This window comes from Bos javanicus, chromosome 3, assembly GCF_032452875.1.
Source record: "Bos javanicus breed banteng chromosome 3, ARS-OSU_banteng_1.0, whole genome shotgun sequence".
Taxonomy (NCBI): Eukaryota; Metazoa; Chordata; class Mammalia; order Artiodactyla; family Bovidae; genus Bos; species Bos javanicus.
Window position 1 is genome coordinate 83,695,360 of NC_083870.1, and position 18,432 is coordinate 83,713,791.

Consider the following 18,432-nt stretch of genomic DNA (forward strand, 5'->3'; position numbering starts at 1 on the left):
GTGACTTGGACCTGGCAGAGTGAGGCCTCTCCCCAAGATGGAACAAATAGAAATTATTTGGATGATTCTTCATTTTCACAATGCCAGAGTCACCCTGAACAAATTGGCAATACACAGCAGAATTAAACATAAACTTACTTTAGGAGCCAACAAAGGAACTCTCACCCTGAGGCCTAAATGCTCTTCATAAGTAGCATTGCTTGCAGTGGTGGGAAGTTAGAGGCAGCTTGGTGTTTATCACTAGAGAAACTGATAAATAAAATCTTGTGGATACATACAGTAAAATTCAAGTTATAAACAATGAATTATATGTGCGTGAAAACCTACATAGATCTTTTAAAAAAAATGCTGAGCATATTTGAAGTGTAAAGCATAATTAGATTTACATCAACTAAGGACACAATCATTCATAAAATGACATATTTTAGAAGAAACACATATATCCAAGGACTTACACAACACACATTATTGTGGACGAATACTGGGGAATGGGAAGTGCAAGTGAGGATAGAGGATAAAAATAAAAATGGAGAGGGATTTTTTTGTATACTTGATGATAGAGGCTGCTGAGTCGCTCAGTCCTGTCCGACTCCTAGCAACCCCATGGACTGCAGCCTACAAGGCTCCTCCGTCCATGGGATTTTCCAGGCAAGAGTACTGGAGTGGGGTGCCATTGCCTTCTCCAGATGATAGAGGAGGAGAGGCTAAAAAGTATTATAAGGATATTATCAGCTGTTTAGTTTTTAGTAAACATTCTTACCTCTCGCCAAGTCTTAGAGGAAAAACAAATTTACTAACTATCCCCAAGTTAATCTCACAGGACAAGGAGTCTTGAGTTTGTGTGGCTATGTCAATGTAAACATCCCTATTGGAGGATTCTGCACAAGGCTTGTCTCTCAATTTGGTTACTGCAACTAAATGTGCCAGCAGACTCTTATAGCTTGACCTCCACCAGTCCTTCTCCTCTTGTGTCTAGGCAGGAATTGGTTATTATTCTCAGGAATAATAGCACTGGCTCAGAAGCTGACATGAGTTCATGACCACTGTATTAAGTTTCCTGGTACCACAAACTAGATGGCTTAAAACAAAAACATTGTCTCCCAACTCTCCAGGGTAGGTATCTGAAATCAAGGTATAGGCAGGATCACGCTCCCCTTCAAAGGATCTAGGGAAGAATCCTTCTTTGTCTCTTTTAGCTTCTGGTGGTGCCAGAAATACGTGGGGTTTCTTGGAATGTAGATTCATCACTCCAACTTCTGCCTTCTCTTCACATTGCCTCCCCACTGTGTGTGTGCATGTGTCCTCTATTTTGTTTTCTTATAAAGACACCAGTCACTGGATTGGAGGACATTTTATAGAAAACAACCTGCATTACAGGGAGGAAACTGAAATACACATTACTAAGTGAAAGGAGCCAATCTGAAAAAGCTACATACTGTATGATTCCAGTACATGACATGCTTGAAAAGGCAAAGCTGTGGAGACAGTGAAAGGATCAGTCCTTCAGAGGGACTGGGAAAGAGGGATGACTAGACAGAGCACAGAGGACTTTTAGGACAGTGAAATGATTCCATATGATACAATGGTGGATACAAGTCACACATTTGTCCAAACTCAGAAAGTACAACATGAAGAGTGAGCCCTAGTGTAAACTATAGACATTGGGTGATAAGATGTATCATGTAAGTTCATGGGTTATAACAACTGTGATTCTGGTGTGGGATGATGAGGTGGAGAGTTTGCTTGTGTAAGGGCTTGGAGTGTGTGGGAATTCTCTGTACTTTTCACTCAACTGGTTGTAAACATAAACTGCTCAAAAAAAAGTTAACTCTTGATTTTTTAAGATTGAGCATAAGACATATTACCTTCGATGCTGAAGTCTAAAACATAGAACACTAGAGACTACAGTAAGTCCCCTACATATGAACCTTAAAGCTGTCAACTTTAAAAGATGCAAATGTGGGTTTGCATGTCCAATCACATGAGTTATTATAGTCCATGAGTCTGGCCTACATTTTCATGTATGTGCATCCCAGCATCTATATTTCAAGCTAGAACTGCAAGAGGGACACTTCATTGAACCCCTTGCTGTGCAACACGAGGAGCTTACTAATGAAGACTTGATGGAGTTGGAGGTGCAGAGAAAGGACGAAAAGAGACAAGAAGAAGAAGTAACTGAAGAACCAGAGATTTGGGATGCAGAAATGGAGAGAGGATTTTATTTCTTTGAGAAGGCACTGTTAGTTTTTGAGGTTGGGACCTGAATTTAGGATGGTATAGGAAGGTTGCAGGAGCTGTTCAGAATGCAAGCCAGCACTATTATAGCATCTATGATGAGAAAAACAGAGCTACTACCCAGATGTCACTGGACGTATTTTAAGAAGGTAGATAGAATTGAATCCAGAAAAGAAGCAGGACCTGAGACATCAGTTTCAGGCGTGAGTGAAATTGCAGCTCTCCCTCAAACTTCTACTTTTCATGATCCTTCAGTGTTTGCTTCTCCCACCTCGTCTCCCTTCTCTAGTAAGTAATTCTGCCTTTTCACTTGATGCCAGTGCCTGTATGCCAGCTGTTGTACTATATACGACTATATTTCTCAAGGTATTGTACTGTAAGATTAAAAAAGTTTTATTTTTGTGTGTTTGCTTTTTTAAATATGTTATTTGTGTGAAAACTATTATAAACCTACTACAGTACAGTAAAAAGCATCTGCCTTCAATCCAGGAGATCCGGGTTTGATCCCTGGGTTGGGAAGATCCCCTGGAGAAAGAAATGGCAACCCACTCCAGTACTCTTGACTGGAAAATTCCATGGGCTGAGGAGCCTGGTGGGCTACGGTCCATGGGGTCACAAAGAGTCGGACACGACTGAGCGACTTCACTTTCACAGCTCAGTACTAGATAGCTAATTGTGTTTGTTGGGGATGTAGGCTTACGTTGGACTTTCACACAAACTGCACTTGGGAACTTGCTTTTAGAATAGAACACGTTCATATGGAGGGGACTTACTGTATTACAAAAAGATTGTGATGGGACTTCCCTGGTGGTGCAGTGGATAAGAATCCACCTGCCAGTGCGGGGGGCACAATTTGATCCCTGGTCTAGGAAGATTCCAAGTGCCATGCAGTAACTAAACCCCCATGCCATAATTACTGAGCCTGTGCTATAGAGGCCACAATCCACAATAATCAAGTCTACACGCTGCAACTACTGAAGCCTATACTGCTGGAGCCTGTACTCTGCAACGAGAAGCCACTGCAATGAAAGCATACGTGCGGCAACAAAGGCCAACTGAAGCTGCAAATAAATAAAGAAACAAAATTATTTTTTAATGACTGTGGTGTAAGATTCATATGAACATCTAACACAACATTAATGTCAATGTTAAGGAAAGAATTATACTTAGAATCAAGAAGTTCAAAATTTTCCATTACATATAAACTAAACCAAGAAAAATTAAGATGGCATAAAATTAAAAGATAATGATGTCTATGTTTGGCATTTAAATACTAAACCATATTTATTTAAATTCTAAAAACACTCATCAGCCAAAACCTAAGGGAAAATTGAAACTATTAGATATCAATAATAATAACTGCCTCTTGTAAAAGTGGAGAATTGAGGGAAATTTACAGACTTAAAATATTAGAAAATTAGAATCGGTAAAGATTGAGATAAATTGCAAGATAAACAAAATGGACCCAGAAAGTTGACAACATTGAAACTTTTGCTTACATGGACTTACCTGGAAGAAAAGGTACAAATAACAGAGTGAATAGAAAGAGAGTACAGTCACAGATAAATAAAAGGGAATATTATTGAACTTTCCCAATTAAATTTGAAAATTGAGACACAACTTTTATTTTGGTATACCTAGACTCTTCTATAGAACAGAAAAAAGGAAGTATTTCAATATGCTCCAGGAGGCTATTCAATAACAAAGCAGAGGATAATAAGAATAAAAGACATTTCCTCAAACTCCTAAATACATAGAGATGGCACAATCTTAAAGAAAAAAGCAACAAATCAAATTCAAGTTATTTAAACAGATACACCAATATCAACTTGATTTATTCAAGAGCGCAATGAAAGTCACTGTGAAAAAGAAGGGAACGTCCTCAAAAAATTAATTATAGAATTACCATGTGGTCCAGCAATTCCACTTCTGGGTACATACACACAAGGACTAAAAACAGGGATAAAAGTTATTTATTTGTGCAATCATATTCAAAGCAGCATGATTCACAGTCATCAAAAAATGGAACCAATCAAGTGTCCTTCAAAGGATGAGTGGATAAAAAATATGAGAGAGAGATATATACACAAGAGATTATTTAGCTTTGTGCTCAGTTGCTCATTCAAGTCTAACTCTTTGTGGTCCCAAGGACTGTAGTCCACTGAGCTCCTACGTCCAAAAAGTTTTCCAGGCAAGAATACTGGAGTGGGGTGCCATTTCCTACTCCAGGATTCAGCCTTAAAAAGGAAGGAAAATATAACACATGTTACCACATGGATGAACCTCGAAGATATCATTGTAAATGAAATAAGCCAGTCACAAAAAGACCAATATTGTGTGAATCCACTTATATGAGGTACCTAAAATAGTCAAATTCAGAGAGAAACAAAGCAGACAGGTATTGCCAAGGGCTGGGGTAGGGAAGGGAAAGGGAGGGGAATAGAGAAATAGTGTTTAATGAGTAGAGTTTGTGTTTTGAAAGATGGAAAAAATTTGTTGTACTTGAAGCTATCAAGATGACTATGAAGGAGTAACGAGAAATATCCACCAGGTAGGACCTTCAATGGAATTCCAATACTTTAATAACTTTGGGAATAAAGTGCTTTTCTAGGTTAGCAGAGTGAGATACTTATGTGCCCCTAATTTAGATTCTGGCTTAAATGAATCAACTGAAGAAGAGCGGGAAATTTTCAATATAGACTGAGTACTCAATATTATGGAATATGAAATTTATTAGCTGGGACAATCATATTGTGGTTATTTAATAAAACACTCATATTTTAAGATAGATACTGAAGTTTCTAAGGGTGAAATGGCATGGTGTCTGTGATTTGCTTGAAAATATTTCAACAAAAAGAATAACAGTTTAGACAAATGAGGAATACAGTTCTTCTTGAATCTGGGTGATGGATATGAGTTTATACTTTTGTGTGCTTGAAAGTGCTCCTAACATTCAATAAACTGATAAGTCATTAAGAAAAACCACTGAGCTCTGCTAATCAAAACACAGGTTGTTACTGAACCAAAATTGAGTTTGTTTACCCAAATAAGCAAAATCAATCTACTGACAAGGTTGTGGTGAAAGAAAGTACAGCATTTATTTGCAGGGTGCCAAGCAAGAAGAATGGGCAAGTAAATGTTTAAAGGATCTGAACTCCCCAGTGACTTTCAGACAGGAGATTTTTAGATTAAAAATAAGGGTAAGGAGCTTAAGTGTGTGATTATCTCATGGATTCTTCTGATTGATGGGGTTTTAATCAACAAAGTGATATCTGGCATCTTGATCATCATTCTTCTGGTTCCAACTTGTTTGTAACTGCCATACACTGCCAGTGGATTTCATCATGAGATCCTGGTTTCTGGAAAACAACTCAAAGATAGGTTGCATCAGTTTATTATCTATATCCCTTGAAAAGGATCTAGGAATCCTGTGACTCTGTTTTATGGCTAAACATTTATTGCTTGATTGCTTTTCCTTTGTTCCTGCATTTCCTCAATTCTGTAATCATTAACTGCTTGAGTCTGCTCTTTGGAACTCTGTGAAGACCTAAAAAATCTCAACTTTTTTCTACAAACAAGAAGTGGGGACAATAGGAGATTGTATCCAGGAAGACCCTGCAGGGTCCTGCTCAATTTCAGGTCCCTCTGCTCTTTGATACTCCTCATCCTGAGGGGAACAGGGCGACGACCGCTCTGGCTACTTCCTGCTGAACAGGGGCGATGTTAATTCTTCAGAATTAGAGGAGCAAAAGTCTTGGATCCTCTTTGCAAAGAATTCTCGAGTCCCAAGTCTAGCATCGTACTTTGAATTATGAAAACATGATTTCTCTCTTTGACCACTTTGTCATAGCATCTGAACAAATAATTGAAAATTAAGAAACACATTAGAAAGAAGATGATAATCAAATGGAGCCTTGTAAAAGTACCCAAAAAACCCCCTATTTCAGATGTGTTCTGAAATAAGTCCTGATGTGCATCCTTTTTATGTACATCCTATAACCAGGTAGCCTTTTGAAGTATTTTGTTTACTCGGGTTTCAACTTCTCCAGAGGTATTGATGTATACACAGCATGTGGTATTAGCCATTATACACACTCCTCCTTGTTTTGCTAATAAGAAATCATGGACTATTCTATTGCCCGGGAACACTCGAGTCAATGAATTCAAAGGTGTGTGTTGGGCTGCAATACTTTTAGCTGTGTCCTCAGCAATTTGTCCAATTGTGGCAGAGAGGTTATGAATCGTATCTCTATTGACATAAAATCTGGCAGTTGGTGTGAGGTTGCCAAAAGAGCTTTGTCCTATATTGTCTTCATACACTGCCAATATCATTCTTTTATCATGGGAAGGCATCTTTATATATCCCAGTAGGCATGACCCTTCTATTTGCCAGCTGTCTAAGCAGCGATATGCCGTCCCTTCCCTTCTTGGGGTATTCCCTGTGCCACAGACAAAGTAATATCCTGGAGGGGCACAAGTTATACCTCCCAGGGTAGTGAAATTGATACTTTCTTTTTGGGGGAGCACAGACAGTATGTTCTCTAGCCAGGGATCACTACCATTGCAAGCCCTCCATATTCCTGTTACATTATATTGAACTTTTCTGACTCTCTGGCATGAATCAGTGTCATTTTTAGCCCTTTCACATTTGTCACTCGTACATATCAGGGGGTTTTGTTCATCACATTTTTTCAGGAGAAAGTCAAGAGACCGCGGTGGACCAGTCTTAGCTCTTGATCCAGTGAAAACTTCCTCAGACAAGGTGAAACAAGGGGTGTGGGCACTCTTAGGGACTTCGATTAGCCTAACTTTGAATATGAGTCTTGGAGGAGGACAATGATAGTAGGTCGTGGGGTTCGGCACAGTACCAAAATCAGCTACGGGGACTATAAGTGGGATATAGTTTTTTTGGATGTCTTCAGATACCAAATGGCATAACCAACAATTACTTAAGTTCTTACCTGTGGCTATACTCTGAGATAACATAATTAGAGAATTTTCCCTCCAGGAAGCAGCAGACACCAGTGGGATGAGGCAGTAAAGCAAAGCAAGAGCCATCATTATAGCTGGGGCCAAGCTCTTATGTGGGAAAATAGCAATGGCCCTAAAATTTGGTACTAACTGTATTATCACAAGGTTTAAATTAAAATAGAGCAAAAGTTAAATATCTCTTATTATCAATATCACAGCAAATGATAGGCTTGATTGTCTACAATATAATCACAGGTAAAATGATTAGATGAATCCAGAAGCAAAGAAAAAAAGGATAAGCAAATAATAAAACAGAAAAATGCTCCAGCCAATTATAAATGTTATGATAAATGGTCACAAGTCATTCACAACTTATAAAAGATACTTTCTTTGATTTAACTGAAGTCCCACTGTGGACTTGTAGGAAGGCAGACTGTTCAGCTAGCTCTGTGGTTGTCTTTTCTGTAACTGCTGAGGACTGTAGATTTGTAGTTGAGTCAGAAGCAAGCTTCATCCACGTGTATCAGATCCACAACTTGACTTCTATCAATTGAAAAGAAGAGCTAGTTAGCAGTAGAACATAGTAAGGCTTCACCCTCCAAGGCTGGAGTTGGTTCTCTGGTGTATATTCTTCTTCATTATTAGGAGCACTCAGTCTCCAGTTCAAAAACACTGGAAGAGGACATCTATGGGAAACATTATTTATTAGTACCAAATTTAGAAATAGTATTTCACACTTACCCCAGTGTTTACACATATCTTATAGTGTCTAATTCTTTTACCTTTCAATCACATGTCTGACCACTTACCTGCTCAGAATAGAGGAAGACTCTCTCACACAACAAGGCCTCAATTGGAGTCTACTTCTAGGACACATTCTAATTCTAAGCGATGCAACTGGCAACTTAATGCAGGTTAAGTCAGTTTCTTGACAGATTTTAGCCATTGTCTTTTTTAATGTGTGGTTCTGGTTGATCACAGGCTCTAAGATGCATGCAAACTCTTTTATTCCACATATTTTAGATTCTTCCTGAATCATATTAGCAATAAAGACACCTCCAGTATCGCTCTGAATTGAGCTGGGTAGCTCAATTCAGACCGTTACTACTTCTGAAGTGTTTTCAATCCAGCAAGGAAATGTTTCTAAGCAGCCTGTTAAGGTCAGCCATCACTAGTAGGTGGCTATAGTAGTAATTCATGTATAGTAGATATACATGAATTAAAACACTCCTTGATCATTTTCCACTTGCTTCTAGATACATAAGACTTAATACTTATTCTCGTGACCTTTCAAGGTTCTCAGTATGTCAGGTTAAATTGGGTCAGGTTTATACTTAGAATCCATGCTGTAACTAAAGGTGTTTTTTGCTGACTGTCTTGGGCAATGCACAACTCCCACCTCCTTTGGCTTGAACACTGTGTCTAGCAGTTTCAAAACTTCCTGGGGGCATGTTTGATTTCCTTTTCTTCAGAAGTGAACAATCTATCTTTCCAAATTGCCCCGTATGCATTCACAACTGAAAAGGCATATTTCGAGTCAGTATAGATGTTAACTATCTTAACCTCACAGACACAGAAAAGTCAAGTGAGAACAAGAATTTAACGTTTTGGGCCAAGCATGTGATGGCAAAGCTTCCATTCCTATGATCTCCTGCAAGGTTATCACTGTGTATCTGCTCTTTCAGTTTCTATGGTCCATGAAACTACTTCCATCTGAGAAGTTCTCAATGTCTACATTTCCCAAGGAATCATTAGTCGGGCCCAAACAGCTGCTCAATAATCGGCAAACAATAATGCATGACCCTGGGCCCAGGGGTCACCCAAAGGGGTGGGGAGCAATGAGACCAGATTCGCAAAGGACACAGGCTTTGGGGTCACATTAGGATTATCAAATAAAATTGACTGATATCCTCTCAAGTGGTCGGAAGTGAGCCAATATCCACCCTTTAGTTCCAACAGCAGCAACACATAGTCGGATGTAAACACCACAGTTGGCTGTTCTGGAGTGAATTCTGCTGCTTGCCACAAATCCAGAGCAGCAGCTATGACACTCAGATACATTGACCAACCCTGGATTATACTATCCAAAGCCTTTGTGAAATAGGATACTGGGCATTTTGTGCTCTCAGATTGTAGGTCAATACCTCCAGTCTCACTACCTGTCTTTTATGTTTAAAGGGATCAAATGACTTTTTCAAATGTGGCAAACCCAGAACAGAGGTGGTCAGTAGTTTTCCCTTCATTGACTGGAAGATTTTTTTCACATTCTCTGCTCCCCCTGAGGGCTTATTGTCAGACTTGTTTTAGGGCCTCATGTAACTGTTTAACTATTAGCTTAAGTCGGGGACTCATGCGCAGCAGAATCTTGCCATTCCAGGAACCGAGGCTACTGTCTTTGATGTTGGACACTGTTACTCTGGCTACTGTCTCCAGACAGTCATGGAGCAATTCCTCTGGCCTTTGGTCAGTTTGATTCCTAGATATTTCACTGAGAGTCGTGAAATCGGGCCTTTTTCCGAGAGAGTTTAGAGCTTCATTTGGCCAGAGAGTTGAGATTGTTGATTGTTTTGATTTTCAGATCTTCCTTACAAATGCAAATAACTCTTGGGATTCAAGACTCAAAGTTATCTAGAAAAAGACCTCTGTTAAGTCTAACAGTAATCTTCAGGTTAAGATAGTTTGAATATAGGTATTGGGGACTACAGTTTGGATGTCTTTCACTATCTGATTTATGGTTCTTATGTCCTGAATGAATCAGTGCTCTTCAATGCGTGGCTTCATAAAGTCAGGATGTGAGTATTATACGGTGAAGGCATGCATGCATGCTGAGTTGCTTTTAGTCATGTCCAGCTCTTTGTGACCTTGTGGACTATAGCCCACCAGGCTCCTCTGTCCATGGGATTCTCTAAGCAAGTATACTCAAGTGGGTTGCTGTGCCCAACACCTGGGGATCTTCCCAACACAGGATTGAACCCATGTCTCTTACATCACCCGCATTGGCAGGCAGATTCTAACCACTACTGACACATAGTGAAGTCACTCAGTCATGTCCGACACTTTGCGACCCCATGGACAGTAGCCAAGCAAGCTCCTCCATCCATGGGATTTTCCAGGCAAGAATACTGGAGTGGGTTGCCATTTCCTTCTCCAGGGGATCTTCCCGACCCAGAGATTGAACCCGGGTCTCCCGCATTGGAGGCAGACGCTTTACCATCTGAGCCACCAGGGAAGGCCCTACTGACACATGGCAAGCCCATAAGTTGACTGAGGGAGGAAAATAAGCAGGTATTTTTAAAATCCAGTTTATCAAAGTCTGTATCCCTGTTTTGCTTGCTCCTTTAAAGGGTATTGCCTTAAGCTCAGAGCCTGAGTGTCCGGTTTCAGTTTCACCTTCACTGCTATGGCCTTCCTTGCTGTACCTGCCCCCTAATCAGCCTATGCTCTCAGGCTTCCCTGGTGCAGGATGTCCTGTCAGGGATGCTAGTGGCTCCATCCCTTGACAGGATGGCTGCCTGCAAGGTGCAAGCTTGTTCTGGTATTCCCTCTATATTCAGTCTTCCAGGAGTGAAAGTCATTTTAGCATAATAAATCTCACCTCAACAATGAGACTGGGCTCTCTGGCATGTATATAAAAGTGTGTTTTAAGTTAAGCACCTCAATCTAGGGGCTGCAAAGCAGTTTTGGGAGAGGCATTCTGTAGACTCTGCTTGACATGGCTCTTTTTTGGGGGGTTAACTCGGGTTCAAAACTGAGCTAGTGGCTCCAGTACCAATCAGAAAGTCAGTTGTCTGTTTCCCAAAAAAGGGTTACCTGGCACTCCTGGTGGGAGGTGGGATGGGGCCTTTCTCCTCGAGTGAACTCCCTGGCTTTCCTCACTCTCTCTTGTCTCCAGCATGAAGAATGATTTCTCCTCCTCTTCTCGTTTCTGTTTTTAAGTTGGGACAGATTTTTTTTCCAGTGGCTTTCTTGGCTTTCAATAAGCACTGCTGGGGATGTACTTTAACATGTCCCCTTTAGGGGTCTCTTCTCTGAGGGCTACCCTTCACTCTCTTGGGTCCCTGGAACCTTATCCTCTGCTGAGATTTCTTGTCTCCCCGTTTCTCTGCCCAGTGAGTATCGCTGCGGAAATGGACATCTGCTGCTTCATTTAAAGGGTCTCCTTTTGTTCTTGTATGCCCTCCCGACTGTGAGAAACTGAAAGCAGTTTCTATTACACCAAAAGAGGTATCAGAAGCAGAAAAAGACCTTCTACCTTTTGCACAATTTCTAGATATCTGGGGCACTCTGAGCCACAGGGTCTGGTTAATTCACTTAAAATTCTCCAGATTATTTAGATTCACATCTGTATATTGGTGATATGGCCTGTCCATTCTCTCCCCAAACTCAGGGTTTTTACTGTGGCTGTTTGCACATTCCTTGCACCTTATGAAAACTCCTGTGTTGGTTCTCCTTTTTGGAGCCCTACCATGATGCACTCCTAGTAATGCTCAATGCCAGCTTTATGTTCTAGGTCATTCTCCTCCCAGTCTGGATCTGTGGTGGGAATTGCTTTTGCTGCTGGTGCTGGGAGGAGATTGCCAGAGATAGCAACATGCATTCTACCTGCCTCTTCTCTAGCATTTTCTATTACCATCCTTATCTCTTCCTCAGCCAATGGGGTAGTTAGGAAGCTCTGACCCAGTTTGGACTGTGGGTGGCAAAGATGGAGGAGAATGCATTTTCCATCCTGGTATGGTCATCACAATAGGTTTGTATATTAATGTTCCAATTAAACAAGTCTGAATTTGAAAAGGGAGAGTATATCCGCATGAATCCTGCTGGCTGATCTTGGGCATTTATTCCTCCAGTGAGAATCTGCCTCAGTGTGAATGCCTGGCCTGAACATAAGTGGTTCTCTGACCAATATGGGCGCTCTGTCGGATATAAGAGGGAGACAATTCCTCCTTCCTCAGCTTCTACCTGAGCAGGTGAAGGTGAATTTGTGGCTATGGGATCCACGGCCCCTGCCCCTGCTTCCCCATTCTGCCCACCATACAGAGACAAGTGAGATGGACATCTAGGAGCATTTATTTGTTGAATTAATTCTCCTTCTCTTGATTCCTGAGAATACGGTTAAATTTTTTAAATAGAACTTTTAGTATCTCCCTATTTGAGGACATTTCTTTCTCTGTCATACTTTATGCATGTTACATTTTTCTCTGAACAGGTTTGCTTGATAAAATAATATCAAAGGGTGCACTTAAGAAGCGTCATTCCATTTCTTCCCATTTAACAAAACAGTTCTGGTTGAAAGATCGTGTTATTTAGAGACATACTAGGGGGCAATGTAATCCAGGTCCTAGACTACTGAGGCCAAGCTGTGTTGCAATAGAACACCATTTTTTTTTCTTTTTTCAGAGGTGCTTAAATATTTACCAATTTTGCAAAATATACTCTCAGGGTCTACAACATGGAACAGACCTTTGATTATCCATTTTGAATTGTTCACAGAGAGTGCTGTCAAATGTTAAAGAAGGAAGCAAGTCCACAAACAGAAGGCATCTCTCAGGGTTACAGATTCTTTAGTCCAATACAGAAAACCCTCAAAATCAATGCCCAATCATGGACACAGCCAAGTGGCTAAAAGAAAGAATACCTTTGTGCCATCACCCTTGAGCTCTGCTATTTCACAGAGATGTCACAAGCTAGTGCATTGTTCCATCACCTCGATGTACCAAGGGCCATTGTAATCCAGTTGGTGGCAGAGGCTCGGGGTTGTCCTTGAGACAAAGGTGCTCAGGAGTCTGCGGGACAGACTCTTAGAGCCACTTCTTGCAAGGGGCCAATGTGCCCCAAAGTCATCCAGCTTGGGTGGTGGTCCACAAAAACAGTTGCTCACTTGAACTCATGTTTACTTGCAGCAAAGTCAATCTATTGATTGCAGGTTGTGGTGAAGGCAAAGTACAGTGTTAATTTGCAGGTCATCAAGCAAGGAGTTCAGGCCCTCTGAGCATTCGATGCCTATTCTCCTTGCTTGGTGCCCTGCCCGTAAATGCTGTACTTTCCTTTATCATGACCCATTGTCAGTAGATTGACTGCTGGGCATCAGGTGAATGAACCCAAGTTCAGGTGAGTAACAAAACTGCCCTACATGTCCCACAAATACTATTAAAGCAAATATCAAGGAAAACTGAAAATAAGGACAAAGTTGTACATATAAATGCTTACAAAATTAAAGCACTGACTAATATAGCAGAATCCAAGTCAAAATAAAGAGATGAAACAAAGAAACATTTTCAGTGACTGCAATCCAGAAGTATAAAATATTTTGTGTTCCAAAAAACATGGCTAAGACAAAACCAAGAAAAGACAAAATGCTGAGTTAAAAGTAGAAATTTAAGAGAAAACTATAACAATAAACAGAGAAGGCAATGGCACCCCACTCCAGTGTTCTTGCCTGGAGAATCCCAGGGACCGGGGAGCCTGGTGGGCTGCCATCCATTGGGTCGCACAGAGTCGGACACGACTGAAGTGACTTAGCAGCATAAGAATAAAAGCAAAAGCCGAGTAAGAATTTTCCTTAAAGAGAAAAAAATAACCATGTGCAAAATTAAGCATAAAAAGTGAGCCAAGTATAACATCATATAAGAAATGAGTCACCAGTCCAGGTTCAATACAGGATGCTTGGGGCTGGTGCACTGGGATGACCCAGAGGGATGGTACGGGGAGGGGGGTTCAGGATGGGGAACACATGTACGCCCGTGGCAGATTCATGTGGATGTGTGGCAGACCCAATACAATATTGTAAAGTAATTAGCCTCCAATTAAAATAAATAAATTTAAATTTTTTAAAAAAGTGAGACAGTGTGAGGATTTTAAAAGATACATCAGCAAATGTATGGTAATAAAGAAAAAATCCAGATGGAACACATGATATCCTAGCAAGACTTTGCACTTAACTTACTTGCGGTTTTCAGCTTCCCCAGAAATGTAACCTTAGCCAGCTGGATCGGAATTTTCTGATTGGCACTGAAGAGGTTATCTGTTCTATGGGCCCTCTCCATAGCCTGTCCCCAGAGCAAGAAGCTGTCTACATGATGAAGCTGCCATTCTTTTCCCTCAAAAGATGTCCTGGCCGAAAAATAATCTCTTCTTTCCCTAAGGGCTAGTGGAGATACTCCCCAGTTTGACCTTCAAATTGACTGAGTTTTGTTTACACCTCTGCTCACCTTCGGAAGTCCTTGTTCTGGAAGAAGGATGAGTTCTCTGCAGAGCAGGACTTGGTCTCCTGTGCAGCTGTGACTCGGGGCTAGAATTCAAGGAAAGCCATTGATACAGAATTTTAGTATGCAGAGAAGTGGAGAAGGCAATGGCAACCCACTCCAGTACTCTTGCTTGGAAAATCCCATGGGCGGAGGAGCCTTGTAGGCTGCAGTCCATGGGATCGTGAAGAGTTGGACACAACTGAGCGACTTCACTTTCACTTTTCACTTTCCACTTTCATGCAATGGAGAAGGAAATGGCAACCCACTCCAGTGTTCTTGCCTGGAGAATCCCAGGGACAGAGGAACCTGGATGGGCTGCCATATATGGGGTTGCACAGAGTCGGACACGACTGAAATGACTTAGCAGCAGCAGCAGCAGCAACATGCAGATAAGTACCTCCATTTTGTACTCAGAAAATAAAAATGGTATTTTTCTAGATATGCATTTGCTTAAATTTATATGACTGTAATAGGAAACATGTTTTTCCTTTCGTTTTTAGAAAAAGAGCTCAATTTTCTAATAATGAAGGAAATGTAGAAAGAGTTACTACTTCCAACTCTATCCCCAGTCAGAAAAAAATCTGAAGATATAGGCTGGAGATAAACTTCAGGCCTCATGTCTAGGGAATGGAGGAGAAAGAATCAAAGTCTGGGTTCCCTAAGTTCTGAAGCTCTCGCTTGTACCATTGCCTCCAAAGACACTGTTAATTTCACCTCCTAACCATGTTTTTAAAGCAAATACTTTAGTCCTTCCTCATTTCCTCCTGGTCTTCATTTTCTTCTCTCATGGCACTACTATTTTCATATTCCCAATTTCTTAATAAGAGACACCTAGGAAGATGCCTTTCTCATGGTCCAGTGAGAGACAGAGCAGATATAAAGCTAGAGGAGCCCAGGACAGCATCTGCCCCATGCTCCATAGTTCTGTCAGCCTTACCTGGAGAGGGCTTCCAGCTCTAGGACTCAACCTGGAGCAGAGTGAGGAAAGAGGCTAGAGGGCTGATCCAGCTGACCAGCTGATCCAGGCTGATCTTATATTGTCTCCTCCATCTCCTTGCAGAGTTTTCAAGTCTCTAGGCCCAACCCCTTTTAAATCCCACCCCTTCCCTACCTTATCTCCTGACATCTCATGAACCATGAAGCCACTGCTGACTTCCAATCTTGACTTTCTATCCATAACCACCGAGCTCCACCTTCAGGTCCAATTCTTGGGCATTTCTGGTTCTCCCCCACTCCACAACTGCCAGGATTCCAGGCTTTCAAGAAAAAAAAAAACGGAAACTGTCCATCTCTTAGTTGTGTCTGATGCTTTATGACCTCATGGACTACACAGCCCACCAGGTTTCTCTGTCCATGGAATTCGGGCAAGAACACTGGAGTGGCTAGCCATTCCCTTCTCCTAGGGAATCTTCCTGACCCTAGGATTGAACCTGGGTTTCCTGCATTGCCGCTGGATTCTTTACTGTCTGAGCCACCAGGGAAGACCCCTCAAGGCAATAAAGTCAACACTGATTACCAAATTATTCAGCTACAACCCCAAGAGTCAACCTTGACTTCTCTCTTTTCTTCAATCCCCACATTTAATCATGCTCAAACCCTTGGATTTGTCCACTTCTTTCTCTCTCCATGGTTCTGTTACATGTGACTCTATGCAGCCTTCCTGGGCAGAGTCCTCCTACTATGTATTCTGTTTTAACTCTTCTCTGAGGTCCACAGAAAACAATATGTGATGCATATTTCCAGAACTGTTGTACAGATGCTAAAATCCTCACATAATGGAAGTTATTGACTTTAAAAAATGTACATGAAAGTTGTGAGTTAAGCTTTATGGGGAGCAAAATGAGGGGCTGTAGCCTGGGAGACAGCACCTTAGATAGCTCTGATAAACTGCTCCACAGAGGTAGTGGGGAAGGTCAGCACAGACGTGATTTTGGTAAAAGGGGAGTCCATGCAATCAAGTGCATCATTTTTGTAGAAGTTTTCTGCTAGTCTCGTGAAAGCTTCTAGATATGAGGAGATGCAAGAATTGTGCTCATAAGGCCATCTTCTGAAAATATCTGTCTAAAAACCTGTCAGTTTTTTCCAGAGCACAGAGTGCCTCATTCAGCTCTCCACCCAGAACTCCTTTCATGGAGTGTTGAAAGTCAACAGCTGCAGCAGCACATGATTTAACCCTTGTAGAGGTAGATGGCAAGTATCAATTTGTAGCTGCCAAAATTAACTACTTGAAGACCATGAACACACAACACCCCAGACCTACTGGAGCCAGAGGACTGATTAAGTGATACTGTCCTGTTACCTTAACACCAACAAATCAGAGAATTATAAACAACCTGATTACATTCCTTGTGACCGCCCGCCCCGCCACCCCCCAATATGGCCTTTAGAAGTGCTGCTGCTGCTAAGTCGCTTCAGTCGTGTCTGACTCTGTGCGACCCCAGAGATGGCAGCCCACAAGGCCCCCGCGTCCCTGGGATTCTTCAGGCCAGAACACTGGAGTGGGTTGCCATTTCCCTAGAAATGCTACCTACTCCAAAAAGAGTGCTTTCCTGAAACCCATCAGGGAGTTCAAGTATTTTGAGCACTAGCTGCCTTGGACTCTTGCTTGATGCTCTGCACTTTCCTTCACCACAACCAGGTGTCAGTAAATTGGCTTTATTGCATGCAGGCGAGCAGACCCAAGTTTGGTTCAGTAACAGCTCCAAGTGGTTGTCAGAAGGCCCAACAGTAAGGACAGGCAAGCATCATGGCTTGGAGACAGAAAAAACATGGCCAATATTCAGTTCACAAATCACTTGGTTTATTACAAGCAATTAGCCTGCCAGACACATTAGTCAAATTTGGGAATATAGAAAAGGGGGTAAGGAACCTCTCCAAGGAGAAGTCTGGGCAGGAGACATGTCAGCAGGAACAGTGGTCTCCTGTCTGCAGTGGGTCTCCAGGCAAGTGTGAGTGGGAAGTGGGCCTCCACTCCCAGAGCCTCTGGCAGTGTCCTCTGCAGCAGCTCTCAGCAGGTGGAGTCAGGTCCTCATTTTAAGGAATAACATTTACCCCTGGGGAGGGGACCTTGACTCATAAGTTGCTTCTTCTGTTCCAGTGACTTGTGTCACCCATCAAACTTCCCTCAATTTATCCCTCAGTCCTCCAGCCGACTTTTCAAGACAGAAAAAACATGGAATTTCACCCTGGCTACTGAGGCTTAAAACCCTTAACTTAGCTTAAAGTCTTACAAGTTTCACACAAGATGAATAGAAATCATAACACAAAAGAAATTATATCATGACATCATTTATAACTAATATTTGAGAACATTTATATTATTAACGGTACTTATTCTAAGAAGTTCAATTTACATTTTGTTTCACATCTCAATACATCTCAAAAAGAGAGTCAAATTAATTATGGTCAAACATATAATGCCAAAATTGATAAATGCTTAATGTTCGTATATCTGCATTCATTAGCTGTTAATGCTGAGATGGCTTTTTCTTGGTATTTTTTCTGTGATTATACGAACAGTATTGAGTGGTGAAGTACTCATCATGTTGATTTTTAAAAATGCACACAGCCAATTATTTTAATTATAATAATAGACAGGTAGACAGGTAATGCAACTGCCCAATATTTTCGAGGCCAGTAGATTAAGCCTATGAAGTTTAACCAGCATTCAGGGATAAAAAGCCTTCACAAGTTATAGTATGGTGCCAAACTAGAAGCCTAAAGAACAGGTAAAAGTTTAAAGAACAGGTAAAAGTTTAAAGAACAGGTAGAAGGTTAAAGAACAGGTAGAAGGTTAAAGAACAGGTAGAAGCTTAAAGAACAGGTAGAAGGTTAAAGAATAGGTAGAAGGTTAAAGAAAGGTAAAAGAACAGAGCACTAATGAATTGCTCTTTCTAGCAACAGCCATAGTGAATTTTCTACTTCCTTCTTGGTTTTGTACATTCTCAGTTTTGAGTCTGTGCAAGAGCACGAGGGAGGAAAA

The 18,432-nt window shown here is 41.3% G+C and overlaps 1 protein-coding gene across 2 annotated transcripts; it reads right to left on the reverse strand.

Moving 5' to 3' along the window:
* Positions 1-5,314: 5,314 nt before the first annotated feature.
* On the reverse strand, positions 5,315-15,759 carry LOC133244497 (endogenous retrovirus group V member 2 Env polyprotein-like). Of its 2 annotated transcripts, XR_009735418.1 has the most exons (4): positions 15,562-15,751; positions 14,415-14,494; positions 7,197-7,749; positions 5,315-5,594 (listed from the first exon to the last, which is right to left on the reverse strand). XR_009735418.1 is itself a non-coding variant. In XM_061411762.1 (3 exons), exon 3 carries the CDS (start codon positions 7,294-7,296, stop codon positions 6,229-6,231), a length of 1,068 nt encoding a protein of 355 aa, XP_061267746.1. In that variant the 5' UTR covers positions 7,297-7,749; positions 14,415-14,494; positions 15,562-15,759; the 3' UTR covers positions 5,315-6,228. The 2 variants fall into 2 exon arrangements, 1 of the variants encoding a protein (XP_061267746.1); XM_061411762.1 differs by having other exon boundaries at positions 5,315-7,749; positions 15,562-15,759.
* Positions 15,760-18,432: the final 2,673 nt, after the last annotated feature.